The sequence below is a fragment of the Chionomys nivalis genome, chromosome 10 (assembly GCF_950005125.1).
Source record: "Chionomys nivalis chromosome 10, mChiNiv1.1, whole genome shotgun sequence".
NCBI lineage: Eukaryota > Metazoa > Chordata > Mammalia > Rodentia > Cricetidae > Chionomys > Chionomys nivalis.
The window spans coordinates 8835370-8857899 of NC_080095.1; the positions used below are offsets into that span (position 1 = coordinate 8835370).

The window sequence follows — 22530 nt, forward strand, 5'->3', positions numbered from 1 at the left end:
TCCTACAATAAAATTATATGGATTTTGTCTTTTAGTCTGATTGTTTATGAATTACATTGGTAACTTTACAAATGTAAAACTTTACTTCATCTCTGGAATGAGTCCTACTTGCTCATGGTAGATAATATTTTTCATTTATTCTTATATTAAATGTACATATTTTATCATAAATTTATATACAAAAATCCCCTTTTGCTATCAGAATCCTAGAGTCTTTACTGCTAGACTTCCCAAGAACATTTACAAACATATTAGAACACACTATCTCTTAGTTCCAACAACAGAACTTATATAGCAGGAAGGTATGCAAATAAGGCCCATCTGTTCTCATAAAAACCAGATAAATCCTGACTCTGAAGCTCAGACAAAAGAATCAGTCCTGAATGCCCAGGTCTTCCTATTCAGTGTTCAGCAGTGAAAACAAAACACACAATGGATTTGGTGCTGATGTGGGTTTTCCTTGTTGCTTTTTTAAAAGGTAATTTATGAAGAAGAGATACTGAGTGTGTTGGTGAACATGAACAAGATATATAAAAGATAGAGCTTCAGAGGCAATTTACTAAAAACATTCTCTGTGTTTGCAGGTGTCCAGTCTGAGGTGAAGCTTGTGGAGTCTGGAGGAGGTCTGGTGAAGCCTGGGGGATCCCTGAGACTCTCCTCTGTAGCCTCTGGATTCACTTTCAGTGACTACTGGATGCACTGGTTTCGCCAAGCTCCAGGGAAGGGGCTGGAGTGGGTTGGAGATATTAATAAAGACAGCAGTACAACAAACTATGCACCATTTGTGAAGGATCGATTCACCATCTCCAGAGACAATGCCAAAAACACTCTGTACCTGCAAATGAACAGTGTGAGATCTGAGGACACAGCCACTTATTACTGTGCTCGAGACACTGTGATGGGACTTCAGTGTTAACTCAGACATAAACCTCACTGTTAGGCCACTCAGGGCCACCAGGGGATGCAAAAGACACAGAATACAAGTTCATCCCAGGAGTTTATGCAGACATGATTAGATTAAGCACTCCTCTCAGGTGTTTGACCTGCATTTCTTTTAAACTTTTCTGGAATTTTCTCCACATGTATATGGTGAAGGGATTCAATGTCCTCAACACATTATATGTTCTTCTTGTGCCATGTTATCATATGAGGCACAGTCTCCAATGAACAAAGTGTAAAGTGACAACTACAAAGTACCCCACATTAGTCATTGAAATTTCATGAGAAGAAAATACACAGATATGTTGAGTTTTTTCATATTTTAGACAGAGGTCATGTCATGGTTTTTTGATTATAGCAGCATTAATGTTTGAGGGAAAACCAAAAGGAAAACGGCACCATGATCCTTAGGTAAAAAAATCTTAACACATTTGGATGTCCTCTCTTCTCCTTGAGGATAGTGCACTCGGGTTAAAATGAGAACCAGGTGTGTTTCTAGTTCATTTGGTTATTCCATGACTTACATCTTGTATCATAATAGAAATTTGTATAAATAGATCCCGTCAAGAAAACTTTATGAGATGTGAGATCTACCTACTTAGAAAATCAAAAACACAATTTGTCATTGTTATGTGAATCTATTATAGGTCTCATTGGGTCTTTGAGGTAAAATCTGATCACTGGCAGAACAAGTTCATTTCTCTTAGATTCCCAGAATTCTTTACTGTAGTGCAAAACACTAAGGATATTTGCTTTTGTTTTTTTTCTATTGCTATGAAAATACACTAAGATTAATGCAACATAAAATGAACACATTTATTATGCTTAAAGCTTCAGAATATTAGAGTGGACTATGACTGAGTCAAGGCTTGGTGGCTGGAACAGCAGCTGAGGGTCTCAAGTTCAATCTGAAACAAGAAGCAGAAGTCACTGAGATAGTATGAGTCTTTAGTATAATCTAACTTTTCAAAATGACACACCTCCTACAAGATAAAATCTCTTAATATTTACCAAACATTTTCTCCAAGTGAGACTCAGTATTTAAACATACGAGTCTCTGTGAGGCTTTCTTATTCAAACTTACATATCCAATGAAGGGACAACAGTTTGGGCCTCATGTATGAGAAATATAGAGTTGGAAAAGAAGGGGATTGTTCTCAGGATCACCTTTCTCAACCTTCCTAAATTCAGTTAACATTATTGCTCATGTCTTGCTGTCCCTGAGAAGAACAGTCTCCTTCTTTTCCAGCCTCTATATAAACCATTTTCATAGCATACAGAAAGACATTTCACATGATTTCCTTTTCTATCTAATCAAAAAGGAAGGCTTTAACTTCATTATTGTAAAATTACATACACCAAAACTGTTATTAAGCAAGGATTGCAGCTACAAGATTTAGTGTATTTGTATTTGACCAAATTAAATCAAATATTCTACCATCCATCCTATTTTTACGAGTCTGAAGTTTCATATCTATTTTATTATTTTTCCTAAATAAGGAAAAAAATAATTACACCTATCTACTGTTCAACTACATCAAAGATCCCAGAAATATACAGTCTTATGTAATTAAAAAGGAAATTTATTGTAAATAAATGACTAACCATTAGAAATGACAGAGACTTTGGGCTGCCTGGATAGTCACCCAAAGTTCATAAGTAATTTTGGGGCATCCATTTTTAACTTATAGACTGACATTATCTGGTAGGTTTCTCAGTGATGCAGAGAATCTGAAGTACTATCTTTCCTATTTTGGTAACATTAGTCTGTCACTCTCTTTTGTTTCTTGAAGAATGTCTGACAGATTCTTCCTTGAAGAAGGATCTTTGAGGTACTGTCTCACCTTTTTTGGCAAGTCCCAGTTATCGTTTAATGGGTCCTGCATTCAAGATTATACAAAATTTTGTAAAGCTGTCCAGGCAACAAAACATTCTTGACCAAATGGCTAGTCTTGTCATTCAGAAGGCAAACTGCATAAGGGGCTTCTTTGATGCCCATTATGCTCTTGAATTAATTGTTGCTGCCAGAAGCAGATATTTCATGTCCAAAGAATTCTCTGTTATCAAAACATTTTTAAAGTCATATTCTAGAGACCTTTGAAGTGTTTGAAGATTATCTATTCTTATGAAATGTATTTTTGTATAGTTAAACTAATAAGTCTATATGTTTCACTATTATAGATGACTATTGAATTGGGTTCTACACTATATAGCATTTTAAATGAGCTGCATAAATACAATACCTTAAAAAAGAATAGAAATATACATATAGTATAAAATTTGTCCATAAATTTGTATCAAACAAACAAAATCTATAACCATGTAATGTATTTTGATATTAATAGTTGGTTTTGGACTAAAATCGATTTAATAATCTACATTTTTATAGTTTTACATCACAGTCACATTTTTTCTTTAGAAACAGATTGACTATGACCACTCACCATTTATAACCAACCTCCTTTAAATAAAATTAAACCTTTATTTTTTTAAAATTTGCATATTGGAAATTTGGGTATAGTTTTATTTTGGGGGAATGTAGTTTTCTATACTACTTCCTGTTGATTGGAGGTACTGGTAGCCTTACACTGATTCTGAGAAAATATAAAATTATGGCTAAATATTTGCTGTAGTATTCTGTGTGGATCGAATGTGCAAGTCAGTTGACTTTAAGCTCTTTTGGATGTTAAATCACCTGGGCTATTGCTCCCATGGAGACATCTTAGGTGTCTTAACTTGATCAAACCATATTAACCTAGAGTAACCCAGAGTTTCTCATTTTAGTGGAAATAAAAGCATAAGTGTTTTCCGAAGCAACATATCCTTAGATACAAATTATGAAGTTAAGATACCCTTATGTTGGTTTATATAGGCAGCCCTCACAATCAAATGTCTCTCTGTAGCTAGCTCATTAATAGTCAAAAATTAAAAGGAAACACAATAGTATATGCAATTCAGACTCTCTGGGTATTTTTCATCTTTATGTGGCTCATTATAATATTTTGTTCTATTTTATTTTTATGAAATTCATTTTTCCTTTTAATTATATTTCTTAAATATTATCTTTATTGAGCTCTACATGTTTCTCTGATCTCCTCCTTATCTTTCCTTCCCTGTCTTCCATCTCCCAAGATCCCCATGCTCCCAATTAACTCAGGAGATCTTGTCTTTTTCTAATTCTCATGTAGCTTATATCTATATATGTCTTTCTTGGGGTCCTCATTTTTGTCTAGGTTCTCTGGGATTGTGATTTTTGGGCTGGTTTTCTTTGATTTACGGTTAAAAACCACTTATGAGTGAGTACATATGCTAATTGTCTTTCTGTCTCTGGGTTACCTCACTCAAAATGATATTTCCTAGCTCCATCCATTTTCCTGCAAAATTCAAGAAGTCATTAGTTTTTCTGCTGTGTAGTACTCCATTGTGTAATTATTCCACTCTGAGATTCCATCTTACACTTGTAAGAATGGCCAAGATCAGCCAGGCAGGTGTGGTGCAGGCCTTTAATCCCAGCACTGGGTGGCAGAGGCAGGCTGATCTCTGTGATTTCGAGACCAGCTTGGTCTACAAGAGCTAGTTCCAGGACAGGCTCCAAAACCACAGAGAAACCCTGTCTCGAAAACCCGAAAAAAAAAATGGACAAGATCAAAAAGACTGATGACAACTTATGCTGGACTGGTTATGGGGTAAAGGGAACACTCCTTCATTTCTGGTGGGAATGCAAGCTGGTACAGCCTTTTGGATATCAGTGTGGCTGTGGCTATTTCTCAGAAAATTGGGAAATAAACTTTCTCAAAACCCAGTAATACCACTTTTGGATATATATCCAAATGATGCTCAATCATACTATAAGACATTTGCTCAACTATGTTCTTAACAGCATTGTTTATTATAGCCAGAAACAGGAAATAACCTAAATTATACTTTTAATCTATGACTCTATCCTGTATCCCCTTATCTACCAAGACTGCATGTTTCTCAAACACATTCTGACATTTTAGAGGATTTTTTATGAATTTCTCTTACTGCATATCTGTTATCTTTTGTGTGGCTAGGACAAAAGTTCAGGCTTTGGCTGTTGACTCTGACCCATTTGGCTTACTACGTGGTGGAGGTATGTTCACCACAAGCTTCTGGAGTCATGTTTACTGCCCCAACTCTAGGAAGCAGTAGTAAATATCTTGTAGCTATGCTATGCTTTTCACCCTACAACTGAGTTCTCAGGCCCACAGGCAGCTGATGGGATCCTCTTTACTGTATCACATCTAAGAGACTGAAGGAATCTACCATGTGTTCTAGCCCATGACAAAGGGATGCCAGTTCAGTCTCTCAGGCAGTTGTCTGGACATGTGTCTATGTGAAATGGCCAGCATTGAGAGATTAGGGTACCCAATGTCACTCCTTATTTTGCACTTGGAATCTTTAGAAAGCTTTTAAAAGTCTTATGTGGATCCATTCCCCATGTTGGGTGCCATTTGTAGCTGGAGGTTTCTCATCCCACCTGGTTCTACACCTGCTTTTAAAATAACCATTCAGAGGTTTAATATTAATTATAACTGTTTGACCCATGACTTGGGTATAGTTATGCCCAGGTTTTATGTTTAAATTAACACATTTCTATTCGTTTATATTTAACCATGAGGTTCATGACTTGTTACCACACATCTTGTTTCTCTGGTGGCTATTGGCATCTCCCTAACTCTGGTATTTTTCTCCCAGTAAGCCTGTTTGGATTTCTCAGCTGGCTTTATTCTGCCTGGCTGTGGGCTAAATCAGCTTGTTGATTAACCAATGGTAATAGAATATATTCACTGCATACAGAGAGAATCCCATATTACATGTCATGAATTATGCTCATGTATCCTATTCAAGTATAATAGTGTGAAAATACAGTAGACATCAACAATGACTTTCCACACTATCATCCCTTTCAGACATTTAGTTTTAAAATATTATTAGTTGTTAAATAATAATCTCTTATAAATAAGTTATTATATTGTTTTAATTTGTGAACACACTGTGGTGTGGAAACATAAGCAAAACCAATTAACATGTTGTCTCATATCATTATTTCTACTTCAAATATATAATATATATCATTGAAAACTTTTGAAATTTAAGTCTCACCTGTGTTGTCTGAACTATAAAACTGGGGGTTTCACACATCCAGTATCACCTCCACTTTGGACTTCATCCTCTGCTATCTAGAACAATGCTCTCCTTTCCAGGATGTCCACGTTTGCATACTCCATCTAACCAGTCAGGCAAGATTTCTTTACACATATCTGTGTTATCTCACTTGCTGTAACTTACTAAGTTCCATTTTGCTCTCTCATAGGACAGCACATTCTTCACCTCAAGGTGACATAACAGTATTTCTTCATCCATTCCTTAAAATATAAATAATGATCAATTTCTCCATAAATATTACATTGCATTTTTGACTATCTTAAAACTTATATCATTTTTTCATCATAATCATCAGCCATTGCTCTGGCAAACTCTTGGATTCCTATACCCCACATATCTATCCCTATTACTTTGGAAGTAAATATCTTTTCTTGGCTTCTGTAAATAATCATGCAATGATTGTGTCAGTTGGTATAAATATCTCATTGACACAATTTCCTTTCTTATACACATATCCACTGGAGACATCAGAATTTATGGTGGTGCTATTTTTGCTTGTTGAAATGTACACTTCATGTGATCACTCTTATCTACAGTAAAATTAATGACATTTTCTTGTTATATCATAAGATGTGTGATGTACATTTCTTTTTATGTTCATTTTATGTTTCAATGATGATTAAAAAATTTGGGTTATTTTTATATATTCTTAAGGATATGTAAATGTTATCCAGAAAAATTTCTCTCTAATATGTTTAACTACTTCCGTGAATTTTTCTTCTATTTTAACTACTTGTGATTCCTGTTCATTTGTATATAAATTGAAAATCATGTTTATGCTGTGTAAACTTTAAAAAATATCCAATACCCAGAGGGTAGCCCTAAAATCATAAACATACTAATCTGATCAGACTATGCTGTATATCTATATTTATGCATATATGATTATGTATGCATACATCTACATGTGTGAAAACAAATATTAGGAAAGGGGAATCAATGAGTTTTGAAGTAAAAGATGAGAGAGACATTGGATTTGTTAGAGGAAGGAAAAGGATATAGTTATATTTTAATAAAATATTAATTAAGAACATTTTCCCAAGGTTTTGTATATTCTTCATTTTGCTAATGAACTTTCTGCTGTGTAGAAACTTGCTTGCAGAAATTATCTCAGTTATGAATACTGATTTTTGTTACTGTACCTTTTTCTCTCAATAAAATTATTTCCGAATATATGTTGTATATTTCTGCCATCTATCCATGTCTACAAGTATTACAATCCTCTTTCATATGTCTCAGTCATTCTCAAGGTTTAAGTTTGTGTTTATTAATGTTAGATTATTTTATATGATTTTTCCTGTGAATAAACAGATTTAAAACTATGCCTATTGATGAAAATAGCTTTTGGTTATTTAATGTTTTCTATGACTTTGTACAAATCAGTTTTCACTGCTATTTTTCAAAATTAAAGGTATTAGATGCTATTGTAACAGGGCTGAAGTTGTGAGGTATAACATTCCTAGTAGCTTGACTTAACTTGAGATCATCTAAGTCTCTTACTCAGTGGATGTGAGAGTTTTTCCACAGAGGTGTAATGTAGAAGGGAAGATTCACATTTAATATATGGCACTATTTTGTGGGCTGCAGGTCTGCAGTCAGAAGAATAATAAAAATGAGAATACTGCCTATCCCCATTTAATTATTTGGTATATTCCATGATCTTTCCTCAAGAAATAAAAGAACATAAATGATAAAAGAATGCCATAAAAGTTTTCATGTGACATAATGATCACCTAAGGCACATAGATACTGATGTAGAAAAAATATTTCTTGTTATAAATTTTGTTGATCATTTCGAAGTTAGTGTTTACTCTGTGACAATGTATATAGGGACACATATCTTTTTCTTGTTTATTTAAAAAGAATTCCAATTTGCTGATTACTCTTAGCATTAGGCTTTGTTATTCACAAAAATAATAATGCAGGAGAGTTTTGTACAGCTGTCATCATTATTTCTGATAATGATCTCTTCTCTATTGAATGAATGTGTTTATTGAATAATGACTTTTGAGGGAGAGACAGAGATGACACACAGAGAGGAAGATCATACAATAAGAATCTAATATGAAAAGGGAACATCCAGAGGCAGATATTGGGGTTCAAGCTGAATCAGAAAAGCAAAGCTGTGAACTAGTGGAGAAACCTTTAACCTCTACCAGATCTTCAGACTGAAAAAGCGAGCTCCTATTTTCATAAATAGACTCCACACTCCAGTGAGTTCCTGTCTCTTCATCTTTACATTATTCTCTCCACTGTGGTATTACCTATCATCCTGTCTCCACCTCCCTACTACGCAGATTAAATATGTATGACTTCTAAACACTGAGATAAAGGCATGAGCCACCACAGCCTGGATCTGTTTTGGGATGGATCTTGTGTAGCCCAGAGTAGCCTTAACCTCATAGACATTTAATGGTCTGACTGTTTCTTGAGTCCTGGGATTAAAGTTGTTATTCCATTCTTGGCCTTTAATGTTTTAGAATTCTAAGCCTATCTTAAGGCAAGCTTTATTTCTTTAAAACAAATAAAATTTCACTATATTTTCCTTTTCTGTTTAAAATTGAAAGAATGCTATACCTAATATAAGAAAACTATATGCAATAATTACAATAACAACATAAAATATATGCAAGGATTAAATACATCTACAATGTCTAATCCATTTGCATTTGACAAATTTGGAGAAGATACTCCATTAACTATCCTATGTTGGTTGAACTCAAAGATGCATACCTATTTTGTTTTCTATCATAACATGCCTTACCATGTAAAACTATCTTTTAATAGCTCTTAACTTTATACACTTTACATTTCTTTAGTGAATTTTTTATGAGTCTCATAAATAAGGAAAACTATCAATATAACTATCTAATCTTCTAACACCTCAGAAATCCAAGAAGAAATAATACTAACTGAGTAAGTAAAAAGTGTGAACAAGCAACTTCTAAGAATATGTTAGAAATGACAAAAACAGTTGGCTGTCTGAACAAGTCACTCGAGGTACCCAGGCATCATTGGGGCATCCTGCTTCAACCTAAATCCTAACATATCCAAAGGACTTTTCTGTGAACCAAGATATTCTGAAGGTCTGTCCCTCATCTTGACAATGTTTGACAGTCACTTTCTTATCTTCCTTGTCCAATTAGAACAACATATGGTCAACAGTCAAGGAAAGAGCAATTTCTTGCCCAGTGACTTATTTTTGTCATAAAGAAAATAATATCGGTGTGGAACTTATTCGATATCAGTCATCTTCTTGGATGTAGATTGGTGCTACCAGGAGCAGATATGTCTCATTGTCATAAACAAAAAAAAAACTACATAAATATAACATCTTTAATATTATATTCTGTAATCTCTGAAGTATAAGAAGATGACCTGTCAATCTAAAATATATCTTTGTTGGACCTCAAAACTACCTAATTTGACTAAAAATTCTATTGTAATAAGTGATTAACTACAACCAATATTTCCTTATTATTCCCAAACGGTTACTATGCATTATTAAATGAGTTGTATAGATATAGTTGTATAGGCATACGTTGAACAAGAGTAGAAATGTATGTACTGTATGTTCTAACAAAATTAATCTCATATTAATATACAAAATTTGTAAATAACATACAGAAGTCAAATCCAATGTTAAACAATTAAACTAGTAGTTGCTTTTTAAAAGTAGATTCAATAATCTACCAAATTATCTTAGCATAACTATATCCTTCATTTTTACTTTTAAGAGTAAGATTCAATAATATAAGCTTTTATTCTGTCATGTCAGTATCTTTTTTTCTTTTCCAAACAAGAATTCTAAATCTCATCTCCTTTGTTGAACTTTCTTCCTGATCATGAACAGAAACAACGAATAACCAACCCATAACCCATTAAACTACCAAAAAGCAGCCACTTCACCTTTTGAGAATATGATGGTCATGTTCCCTTTATTTTTTTTAAAAAACAGACTATCGTTTTTCATTTTTTGAAGTGAGTTTTAGGCAACCTTTCAGGAGGTCTTGGTTAATCAAACTACATTAGTCTGGACTGATTCCATAGGTTCTCGTCCTCTGTAGATACAAAAGAAGAACCTCATTACAGAACAACATATCCTTAGACTCAAATTCTGAGGTCATGATACTTTTAAAGTATGTATGTTGGCTACTTAGCTCCTTTACAGTCAAAATATTTAAAAGAAAACAGTAATATACATAATCCAAGCTCTCTGTGAATTTTCTATCTTTAAGTGACTTATTTTTCTTTATTCCTTTTAATCTGTCTATTTCTTTTGGTAACTCAATTTATTTGTTTTCTTCTCTATCCCAAGCCTATTTACATTTATCCAACAATGTGACCCATTTAGAGGTCTGTTATGTCTAAATCTGTTCTGTTGTGTATCTGTAATTCTTTTGTCGAGGAGCACTTCTTAAAAGGCTAAGTGCCTCTTAAAACTTAAGATACAGCATTACTAGGGAATGTATGGTACTCACTGCTTGTTGCACCTAGCCCATTATGGCAGAGGTGTTTGCTGCCTCTGATAGCCATGCCCACAACCTCATTCTCAGGTGTACAGACAGTCCATGCTGCCATTAAGCAAGTTGCAGCAGTCTGCTCTCAAACCCCATTTAAATGTTCAATAGCCAGAACTCCTGAAAAGAGAGTTCATGCTGGGAGCATGGCCCAGAAATCCAGTATTTCAAAACTGTGTTGCTCCCATTGTTTGTTTTTTTCTACCACTAAAACAGAAATACTTCTCTTAAAGGGGCCGCACCATGGAATCAGCAAGAAGCAAGAAGCTGTGTTAAACTCTGTATTTTTCTGTCTAGAATTCATCAAGCTCTCTCAGGTTTTTAAGAAGATTTGGATTTGATATGTGGGCACCAATTTGTTGAAGGAGTACTGCTAGTTAGTGCCTGGCTAGCTTAGTCAGTACAACATGAGACTCAGGTCATTAGTCTGAGCCCCACATTCTAGCCAGGTAAAACAGAATTAAGAATGGCTTCTTGGTAGCAACATTGTCTCAGTTGGGCTCAGCAAACAGAAGCACAATTCCTTTAAGAGAGGCTCCTGGTTCAGCCTTAGTAGCAAAAACTGCATGGCATTGTTCTTAGTGGTGGCGTAAACTTACGAACTCCAAAGAATTGTGACAAAAAAACTGGTTCTTGCAAGACCTCCACCATATGGCTAGATTCTCAGGAAGTTAAGGAGTGGGGCAGATTCAGTTGCCAAGGCCAGGATATCAATTCTAGTCATGAAGTTTAGCAGTTTAGAGACCCATGTGTTCAAAAAAAGATAGAGAGACACAGTAAGGACAAATACAGATTGGAAAAAAAACACCCTCTAAATGGTTTACAATGAGTTTAAAAATATATGTAGATTTGGGAGAGAAAAGAAAAAGGTTAGAGAAATTCCTTAAAAAAAGAAATATATGTGGGTTGGCAGGACACACCTTTATTCCACTCACATGGAAGGCAGAGTCAGGAGGATCACTATGAGTTTGAAGCCAGCCTGGTCTATAAGTGAGTTCCAAGAGAGATAAGTTACACCGAGAAACCTTATCTCAAAAAAAAAAAAATTAAAAAATTAAATAGAGTTAAAATCACATAATGATGGAAAATACATAAGAAATCTGCATACTATATCTTCTTGTGTTGTCTTTGGATTGTTTAATGGCTGAGGAAATAGCACCAGCAGTGAAAGTGCATAATTATAAAAACTGCTGGATTAATCCAACCTATATATTTTGAAATGCTTGACTTCAAAATTTAAAGCCGAAAATATGTTACTTTGAAAAAGAGGTTTTGTTCTTGTTTCCACAGGAGATAAAAGATTGTGAATTCATTCTGAATTAAGAAAAATATAGTTTGATTAGGGAAGACACCTTGAAAAATTTCCAGTGGGAACAAAAGGCTGAGATGTTCCAAAGTTTCAGAGCTTCTCTGATGCAGTTTTCTTTGAGTTCTACATCAAAATATCTTCAGGACTGCTGACTGAGATGATCCAGCTTCACAAAATACTCAAGTAAGGACTTGATCATAATCCTAAATTTTCTTTGGATACCCATAAGATTAACAGTGCTCCAAATAAGCAGGAAGTTGTCTACAGAACTAGACACACAGTCCCCCAAAAGGGATTGTGTTTATTGTTTTATTTAGAGTGTTGGTTGCTAGTTGTTATGGGTAATGATCAGAAAAAGAGTTAAATAAACTAAATTAAATACAAGATTCTTGTTTTGAAAAGAAAAAAATGTGGGATATAAATATAATACATTAAAAGTGTAGATTATTATATCTACTTTGAAAATAAAAGGGGAGGATATAGATATGATAAGTTAAAAAGATATAGTATCGAATCTACTTTTAAAAAACAAATACTAATTTTAAATGTCTTATCTTGGATTGGACTTTTATATATTATATGCAATTTTGTACATTAATACAAATATAAGATTAAATTTCTAAAATCGTTCAGCTCATTAAACAATGTAATGGAAATCTCTAGTCTTTTAAAATTTTATTACCAACTGTTTAGGCTAATAATGAAATATATGTTAATAATTAGTAACCTATTATAATCAAACATGGGGTCACATTAGGTATGGGGTCAAACAAAGATATTTTTTAGATTGACAGGTCAACTTCAAACACTTCAGGCATCTACAGATTATGGCATTTAAGATGTTTTAATAACAAAGGCTCTTTTTTACTTCAGAGAAGATAATGGGCACTGAAGAAACTCCACATGGAGTTCATTTCTTTGTGGAAAATTTAACCCATTAGGAAAGAAAATGACCCTGCTTCTACTGCTGAGAGTATGCTGTCCTAATTTCATAAGCAGAACACAAAAGAAAGTGACTGCCAAATATGTTCAAGAAAATAAGGGATATCCCTTCAGAATATCCTCTTTCAAAGAAAAAATCTGTTGCATATGTAAGTCCTATAGGCTGAAGATGGATGTTCCTACATTGCAGAAGAATTTGAATGGGTGTTCAGGCAGAGAACTATTTGTGTCATCACTCACATTTTTTTTTGGAATTTCCTTGTATCCACTTCCTGCTTATTCAGTTAATATTGTTTTCTTATTGAATCTCTGAGGGAGTTGAACAATTGATATTTATAGTTTTCATTTTTTACCTGATACAGAAAGAAAGTTATGATAGAAATTAGGTACAAGACTTCAAACTCATAAAGATAGGATAGATATGGAGGATTTTCTATGAATTTCTCAAATGAAAATGAAATAGACATTTTTCATGTAGTTATTGCCCATACATATTTTATATATGTATGTATTTATTGCACTTAATTTATTTTAATAATGATTCCCTGAAGATTAGAAAAATACAACAGTCATAATAGCCAGCCTCACTGAGCAGGCATAAATAACACACAGCTTTAATCCCAGTAGCCATACTATCTTGCCATAGATATCATGCTTCAATAACAAGTCAAGGGACATAACTAAGGAGATCTGACGGAAAACAATTCAGTTCCAGGAAAATTTTCCTCCATATGTCTCTTTATTCTGTTTTCTTTCTTGTACTCTGTTCTAATTCTTTTGTCTTAGCTGTTTATCATTTCTTAGTTGTAATTGTGTCAATCCTACACCAATTTCAATTTTCTGTTAATTTTTTTTTTACTTTCTTCTTCCCTTGTCCAAAGAGAAAAGAACCAAAGAGATTTAGGCACACAAATTTTTAATGTGTTACAGGAAAATTCAATCTTTCTCCTGACCCTTTTTACCAAAAGTAGGCAGAAGGTGTATATTCAGAAAGAAGTATTGAATGACTCTGGTTTCCTGTAATCTATATAAAGGAGCTTTTGAGAATTAAGTTTTCCTTTTATAAGAGCCAAGAAAGTTTTTGATTCAATGTTAGCTTCCAAGGTGTCCAGGGATTGTGGTCACCATGGAGAATGTTGTATAATGGCTTGAATACAGTCGTGGATATCTCTATGAAAGGTGAAACCCAATTAGTATTTTAAGCAGTCTTTGGATGTCATTTAGAGTTCATAAATGATTGATTTGAAATTGAAAAGGCTAGGGGGAAACAAAATATGTTTGGATAACGTGGTCCAAATAAGAAAATGGTGGATACGTTTGGATTTTCTCAGGGTGCCACCTGACACCCACATAAGATTAAATGTTGAATAGGAAATTGTAACATCTCTTGTAAAGAGTCTCTTACTTAATATATCATCCATACAGTGAATAAGGTATACAGCCGAGGACTTTATACAAACTATTAGAGGACTACATTTACAAACTTTTGACACAAGTTCAGCTCATTTTAGTGCCTTGTGGCAAGGAATTCCACTGTAGATAAAGTCTCTGAAAATTAGGTGGAGGTAAACTAAATGCAAAATGTTGAAAATTTCTGGGTTGTAAAGGTATGGTAAAGAAACAATTCTGCAAATCTATTAAAATGATAGAGAATTTTTAGCAATAGCCATTGGAGATGGGAGGCAAGGACTTTTTGGATTTTCCCAGATTAGTCTGGGTTGTCCCATCAGCAGCAGGGACACTAACATCAGTTAAGAGAGTGCTATCCCTGTTGAAAAAGTTTACAATTCCATTTCCATTGAAAGCCATTCTGTCATCAGAACAGAGTTCTGGTGGCATTTTTTGATTTTTATTTTGAGTTGAACCTGGAACATTTGGACTTGCATAACTCCATCCTTTAGAGGAGCAAAGTTTAAAAATATGGCCAAACTGTCTAAACGAGAAGCATCTAGATCCAATGCCTGCTAGATTAGGCCTTTTTTTTTTATTTAAAGAATGGAAGGTTGATTTAAGTTCTTGATCAGTTACCAGAGCTGATTTAATCATATTCCACATAGAACTGCTCGTGGGAGGCACTTGCTGTTTTGCATTTTTCACAGTTCATTCTTTAAGAGCTTTACTAAATGACTTCAAGGTCTCAGAATCGAAAGTCTCAGTCTGGGCATCAAGGGATTACTGTTTGCACAAATTTAAGGAATTCAGAAAGTTGGTTAGAATTAACTTTAAGAACTTTCATCTTAAGCACATGCCAGATGATTTCTACAAGTAGTTTTTTCTCTTTAGATTCACTTTGGCCCATGGAATTTTGAAGAGGTTGGAATTTTTTCTTTCCACTCACCCTCAAATGAGATTCTTGCACGTTGTTTTCTGCAATAACCTTCTCAGGGAGACCTCCTAGTAGACTAGATGTTTAGGGAGACCTCAAAATATGTTCTCCCAGGAAAAACTTTCTGCTAGAACAATTTCTGTTGAAAGCTACTTCTATTTCAGGTAGTATTGAAAATTACTTATCTGATCGTATGTCTTCAGGAATCATAATATTGGTGGCTTTGAGTACCAGTTTCAGCACACCTGCAGGCTAAGAGATAGATGTCTATGACAAGCAAAAATCCTGTTAATTGGACCTAAGGGTAAAACAAAAATCGTCTCACATGTTACCATTACATGTTCTTTATTCCTTTGGATAATGAAGCAGAGAGAAGGAAAAGAGGGGCAATCTTCACCAGGTTTTTAATTTTTACATAGTTAAAAATTTCCAATGGCCAAAACAATGATATCCATACACATTTCACAATCACAAAGCAATCAGGAAGAACTGTATAAATCAGTGCTCTAGGAAAGGGTGACACTACCTAGGAGGAGCTAGTATCCAATGAGAAATACCCAACATTCTAAATCATTAGATAAATTTACTCAAGATCTCTGAACCATGGACTCATTTGTGACTAGTCAGTAAGGATACTAAATTCCTATCCCTTTTAAGTTCTTATGTTGTCTTTTATCAAGGGTAATTGTGGGGGATTGACACATGGAAGGTTGTTTGATTGCCCATGCAGAATTGGAACTTACACTGCTGAGGTATTTTGGAAATGAATCCCATTTTGAAGGGAGAAAATACAGGATTTCACAATGATTCCATAGAATTGACAGTGACTTATCCAAAAGACAAATGTTCTCCTAGCTCTGCTGAATAGGTTGTTAATATGGGGTAGTCATACTCCCATGGATTAGTCTAATATATCTGTCAACTATACATTTACTGAATAATACTTATGGGCTTACCACTATCATGGGCATATGGGATTTCTATTATAAGTTGAGTAAATGCTTATGGAACTATTTGACATAGTTTAGATGAATCTATATGCTTATATTTTATTAGTATATGTTAATCATGTAAGGTAAGAGTTTTAATTTTCTTACTTTCAATGTATGCATTTACACTTCTTTGAAATCACGACTTTTTATCACCCTCCTTATATATTATCATCTGTCTTTCCCGAATATAAACAAACTAGTCTCAAATTTACATTGATATCATCTTTTAAAAGCATGCAATTGAAAATAATTTTAATGACATGTCCTTCATATTTCATATCTTTAAATCTCTAATTCTATCCATTTTCCTATAATTAAAATGATTTTCTACATTGTCCATGAAAGTTATACCCATTTCCTATAATTAACATGCTTATTGATGAATATCTCATATATATTATACATGTATGTCTCTGTGTGTGTATATCACTAACCTTTAGTATAAAATTTTGTTTTACTGTAAAATATTTTTTGATAAGAACAACATGAGATCTTGGACTCACTGAGACTCAGAGTATCTGGGATTCATTTCTTTACAGGTTGGCAGGAGCAGCTCACATCCAGATGTGTGAAAAGCATTGCAATGAAATTTTGATGAACACTGAATTAAATATTTTTATATTGTGTCAAAATTACAATTTACTTCCAAATACTATAATAACACAGGAAGACAATAAGGGATTGTTAATTCTCATTCAAGATTAAGTATAACTGAGAGAAAACATGATTCAGATGATTTAGATGTAGTATCCTGATGAAAGAAGTGTCCATTGTTTCCTAGGTACTAAGTGTTAAACAAGGTTCCAAATTCCTCAAGTGCTGTTAGGATATACTGAGAAGACACCCGGTGAAACAGATACAGAGGAATGTTAAATTTGGCTTCCTGTGCCTGGAAATTATCTCTTCCTGAAATATGTATTGTGCAATCATTTATAGAATTATTTCTTTTATATTATATTTTGGGAGATATCAGTTTCATTTATTCTGTGCTTTTCTCAATCATATTAAAATTACAAAGACTATCTTGAGCTCTGATCCTTCTGAATCAAGTTATTCTTTTGTTAATGATATAATTGTGTGGGCCTGATCCTACAGGGTGAAGTGGTAGCAGAATGGGCAGCCATTCCCATAAGGGGCTGTTGCAGATATCACAGGCCACAGCAAGTCCCCTGAGGCTTTGGCAGGTTGGGTTGCCTTAGTGGCTGGGAGAAGACAGTAGGTGGGAGACAGAGGTACATCTCTAAGAAAGAGTTTGGATATAGAGTTTATTTAGTGTGTTATAGAGTAGAAAGGATAGGGGGAGGTGAGAAGGGGGAAGAAGAAAGAGAGGCACAATGATAGAGACAAAGAGATGAGAAGAGAGAGAGACAGAGAGAGGCAGAGATAGACACACAGAGAGAAAGGTGGGGGAGAGAGAGCAATACCTCTTTGTGACATAGAATAAAAAAGAGAGCATGTATGCTGGAGAAAGTGGGATAGTCACTTCCCTTGGGGAAAGGAGAGAGGTTAGGAGTGGCTAGTTCTTGTCTCTTAAAGGGACAGTGTATACTTGTAATAGACCAGGTCAGCAGCTCAACATCACCCCAAGAGTTCCAGTTGTGATGCAAATATTATGACGGGGGTTGTTATGCTGTGTGCAAAGGAATCCACTATTTTGTGCATACTGGGTAATTGCTTTATTGCTGAACTACATATCATTCAGTTTCTATTATTTTAATTACTACATGAAAAAGTAAAGAAACTAATGAACAAAAAGTTTTGTTTCTATTGTGAATTTATGTAAATATTTTTGAGATCATAATATATTTTGTTTTCTTTTTTCTTTCTTTTATACTAAGATTCCTTTGTAGACTCCTGTTTTCATTCAAGTTCATTGCCTTTTTATTTACTTTGTAAATATGTTTGCTTTCCTCTCTCCCAGCCATGTGTATATGTGTGTATGTATAAATGTATGTGTATGTATATATGTGTGTATCCTTAATTATGGAAATACAATCCCATTACTGCATATAATGTTACTTGTAAGTATGTTTTCAGGACTGTACAGTATTGGAAAATGTATTAGTATACTCTTATCACTTGAAGACTATTTTTCCTACTCATGGCTTTTTAATTGTCTATAATACTTTGAGTAGAACTGAGGCACAGTAAAGTTTCCTTCTTCCATATTAGAATGTTTATTGGTTTCATTCTGCATTAGGTTTGTTTCTGGAGCCTTGTTAGTTAGGCTTCTTGATTATATCTTCTCTACCACTTATAACAGACATAATATTAGAGGAAAATTAGTTACCCTGGCTCACACCACTTTCCATTCTCTCTTCCACAATAAATTCTAGGCCTATGATGCATAAGTTATGTTGTAGATATACCAGTTGCAGTTTGAATAACAACTATGCATTTTGATTTGTTTTTCTGCAATGGTCTCCAAATTTTGTAAAGAGAAGTTTCCTTGAGGGAAGAGATAACTATGCCTATTTGTACATATGAAGACAAGATTTATAGTACAGTTAGAAATTAAGCTAGTTAAGTAACATTTTAATATTTATTTTATTACCTTTAGTCCTAAACACATGCACATTTATCAAACACTGTGACTCATTTAGATGTTTTATTTCTGTCTAAATCAGCATTTCTATTATATCTGTAATGCTTTTTTTGTACAAGAGCACTTTTAAAATGTCAAACAGTGTGACTAAGATAACACTGTGCCATTGCTTTTTGGCTTTGCCTCACTAAAGATGGTAGAAGTATGTTTACTGCCAGCTCTATGAGTCATGCTTACTTCCTACTTCCAGGGATGCAGTAGGTCTATGTTGCCATTAAGCAACTTGTAGCTCTCTGCTCACAAACCCCATTTAAGTGCTCTGTAGCAGGACTTTCTGAAAGGGCTGTCAGAAAGAACCAGGAAGCTATCTCTTAAAGAAGCTATGCCTCTGCTTGTGGGCAGCAAATGGACCTTATTTGGAAAATTGTGACTACCTAGACACTCCAATTGACTCCATTTGGAGGGGTTCTAGAAGTCCTTTTATTTAAGTTTTCTTAGGCTCTTTGTGGATTACATTGCCGAACATTAGGTGCTCTTATGTAAGCAGAGAACCTGCTTTGGTTTCCTGACTACTCAGACCAAAATTGTCACAGAGAAACTATTAATTTGAACACAGTTTATCCGATATTGATGACATATTCCTAGTTAGCTCTTACCACTTTAATTAATCCATTTCTATTAATCTATGTATAAACACGGAGCTGTGGTTTACCAGTATGATTCTGGTGTCTTTCTCCTTTGGCAGCTACATAGTGTCTCTTTGATTCCACCTACTCTCTGTCTATATATTTGTGTTTGGATTTTCCATCTGACTATACTCTGCATTCCTATAGGCAAAAGCAGTTTTCTTACCAACCATTGGTGATAAACTATATTCACAGCATTCAGAGGAAAATCCCACATCAAGTTACAAACAATTAGTGTCGGAGCCCATGTGGGTCCAACATAGATTCCCTAGCCCGGCTGAAAAGGAGTCGCGAGGAATAAATCTGACACAGCTTACAAGGTCATCTTGGAAAAGGCCCGAATGACTCTTTATTCTCGGAACATCTTATATCTTCATTCAGTGGGGGGAAAACACCTTAGGCTGTCTCCAAGGCAACCAGGTGCCTGGGCTTAGGTCACATCTGCATCTAGCAGTCAGGTAGGTCATGAATTAGCATCTCTATAAGACATCCTCTTAGTTACAAAAGGAAGGAAGCACCGAACCTCTGAAACTCTTGAATCATCAGCTTTAGCCAACATGTCTCCTCAGGTAATCCACATTCTCACAAAAGAAACTAGGAGCAGCACATCCTGACTTTTGTTAAGGAGGCGACAGCTTGTCTGCAGAGCTATGTGCCTAGCTCGACCAGGCTAATGGCTACTGTGCCAAACCGAAATATGGGCCCACAATCCACTCTCTCTTATTAATTTTAATAACTCCTGTGCGTCTGCAACAGGACAGACACTCCGCGCCTGGTTTGGGCAAAGTCCTCTTCATTTACCCAAATTTTCCCGTCATTGGAACAGGCATCAATTATGCAAGCTCCTGTCTTAGGCATCTGGGGAGAAGAAGCTTCAAACCCGTCATTGACTGCCGACCTCTGTAAAAAGAAGAGATTAGTGGAGAGAAATATACTTTTCAGGCCCTGTATATCAGCCATATCTCTTGTCAGGATGTATCATAATGCTTTATGAATAATTATGCTCCCAATGACTATATTCTCCTATCTTAAAAGAGAGTAGAATCACCTGAGTTGAAGATGTTTCTTCCGCTGGTACAGAACATCATTCAGAGTTAACTTTCTCAGCATACGTATCAACTCTTAACATTCATCATCACAGCCTCTCTTTCAGCCAACTATCAATCGCAGCAATTCACAATCATGATCTTTCCACATCATCGGTCAATACCGATCTTCAAATTTCTAATACCGTAATTTCATATTTAGCCGGTCAAAACCAGCTCTCCCAATTTTCATAATTTCATATTTAGCCGGTCAATACCAGCTCTCCAAATTATTCATAATTCCATATTTAGCCGGTCAATACCAGCCCTCCAATTCTTCATAATTTTATTTTTAGCCGGTCAGTACCAGCTCTCTGATTCTTCACAATTTCACCTTTAGCCGGTCAGTACCAGCTCTCCAATTATTTATAATTTCATAGTTTTCTTTACCATAAATTTATATTCTTCTCGGTCATTACCGATGTATTTAGCACCATTGGTCATTACCAGATTTTTCCCATCACCTTATATGCAGCTGTAAATATCAGGTCATTACCGTTAAGAGTATAATACCATTTGTTGTTATTAAATCTCATTTTCAGTCTCTGTGTAGCTGTTAAACCCTTAGTCTGCCCCCTTGTTAAGTGAAGAGGGATTTTAGTCATACTTTATTTTGAAATATGGGCCCACAAATTAGTTGTTGTTGAGTGAAGGATAAATATTCTCCGAACTAAAATTATCATGATAGGTGATACATATACAAATATTAGCCCTAAGTAAGCTGACTCAGTACATTTTACAAATAAATGTGTGTGTGTGTGTGTGTGTGTGTGTAAGAATGAAGATATGTCTGAGTTGTGATGTCATGTCCCTTTGTGATCACTAACAATTTATAACTGAATCCTATTGGTGTAGAGGCCTGAACAAGGTGTATGTTTTTATTTATTAATTTTCATTTCCTTTCATAGAACTCTGTGGCCAAAGACAATTTAAGAGAAGAAATTTTTTTGCTTCATTACTTCAGAGATAGAATCCAAAGGAGCATGGAGGAACCATAGTATCAAATAGTGGACAGAAATCTGAGAGATCACAAGCAAAAGGCAGAGAGAAGTTGGATGAGGGTAGGAACTCTCAAAGCCCACCATTAATGATGCTGTTTCTGCAGGAAAGTCACCCCTCCCAATTCTTTAGAAAAAAAACATTGTAGTGAGGAGGCCTGTGGGTCTGTTTTTAATTCCACCTGGCTCCCGCACAGCTAGCTTAGCCCCAGAAATAACAACACAAAAACTGTATTCATTTAAACACTGCCTGGCCCATTATATCTGTCCTCTTCTTGGCTAACTCTCATATCTTGCTAAACCTATTTCTAATAATCTTTGTAGCACCACGAGGTGTTGGCTTACCAAGAAAAATTCTAGCCTACATTCGTCTCAGGTCGGAGAATCACGGTGTCTGACTCAGTTCCCTTTTTCCCAGCGTTCTGTTCTGTCTACTCCACCCACCTCTGTTCTGACCTATCAAGACAGTTTCTTTATTAACTAACCAATGAAAGCAACACATAGAAAGAAGACCCACCTATAACAAACCATCATCTAAGACCAAGATCAAACGACTGAACTTATAATACACATTTTCATTCAAATCAAATATTCTTCTGTCCCAAAGCCCTTGGTCTGCCAACCCCTACAGCCTAATACTGATCTCATAAAGCCCACATTCATTCTTGGGGAAAAGAAAATAATCTGTTTTTCCCTTATCCCCTAATGGTCAACAGATAACATGTACTTCTATTAAATAATTATTTATCTCTGAATGACATTTTTGTATAAAAATACAAGTCATCTATGAGACAAACTCATGTCATCTGTGAACAATTTTATATTTTGGATTACTCTTCTGTTCCATGAATGAGGATCAGACTTTTTGACTCAAGTGGACATAGTTGAGACAAGAAAGAGACAAATTCTTTTAGGTATTTCTTGATCCTTATGATTATAGTTGTTTTATACCCTGTGATCATTTCTCTCTGAAGATATTTTAGTCATATTTATTTGTG

General features: G+C 34.8%; 1 gene segment (V, D, J or C); it reads left to right on the top strand.

Annotated features, from left to right (window-relative positions):
- Positions 1-422: 422 nt before the first annotated feature.
- On the top strand, positions 423-21930 carry LOC130882759 (immunoglobulin heavy variable 3-74-like). The segment is given in 4 exon segments: positions 423-478; positions 585-903; positions 8794-8837; positions 21857-21930. Coding segments are annotated over 4 exon segments (483 nt in total).
- The last annotated feature ends 600 nt before the right edge of the window (positions 21931-22530 follow it).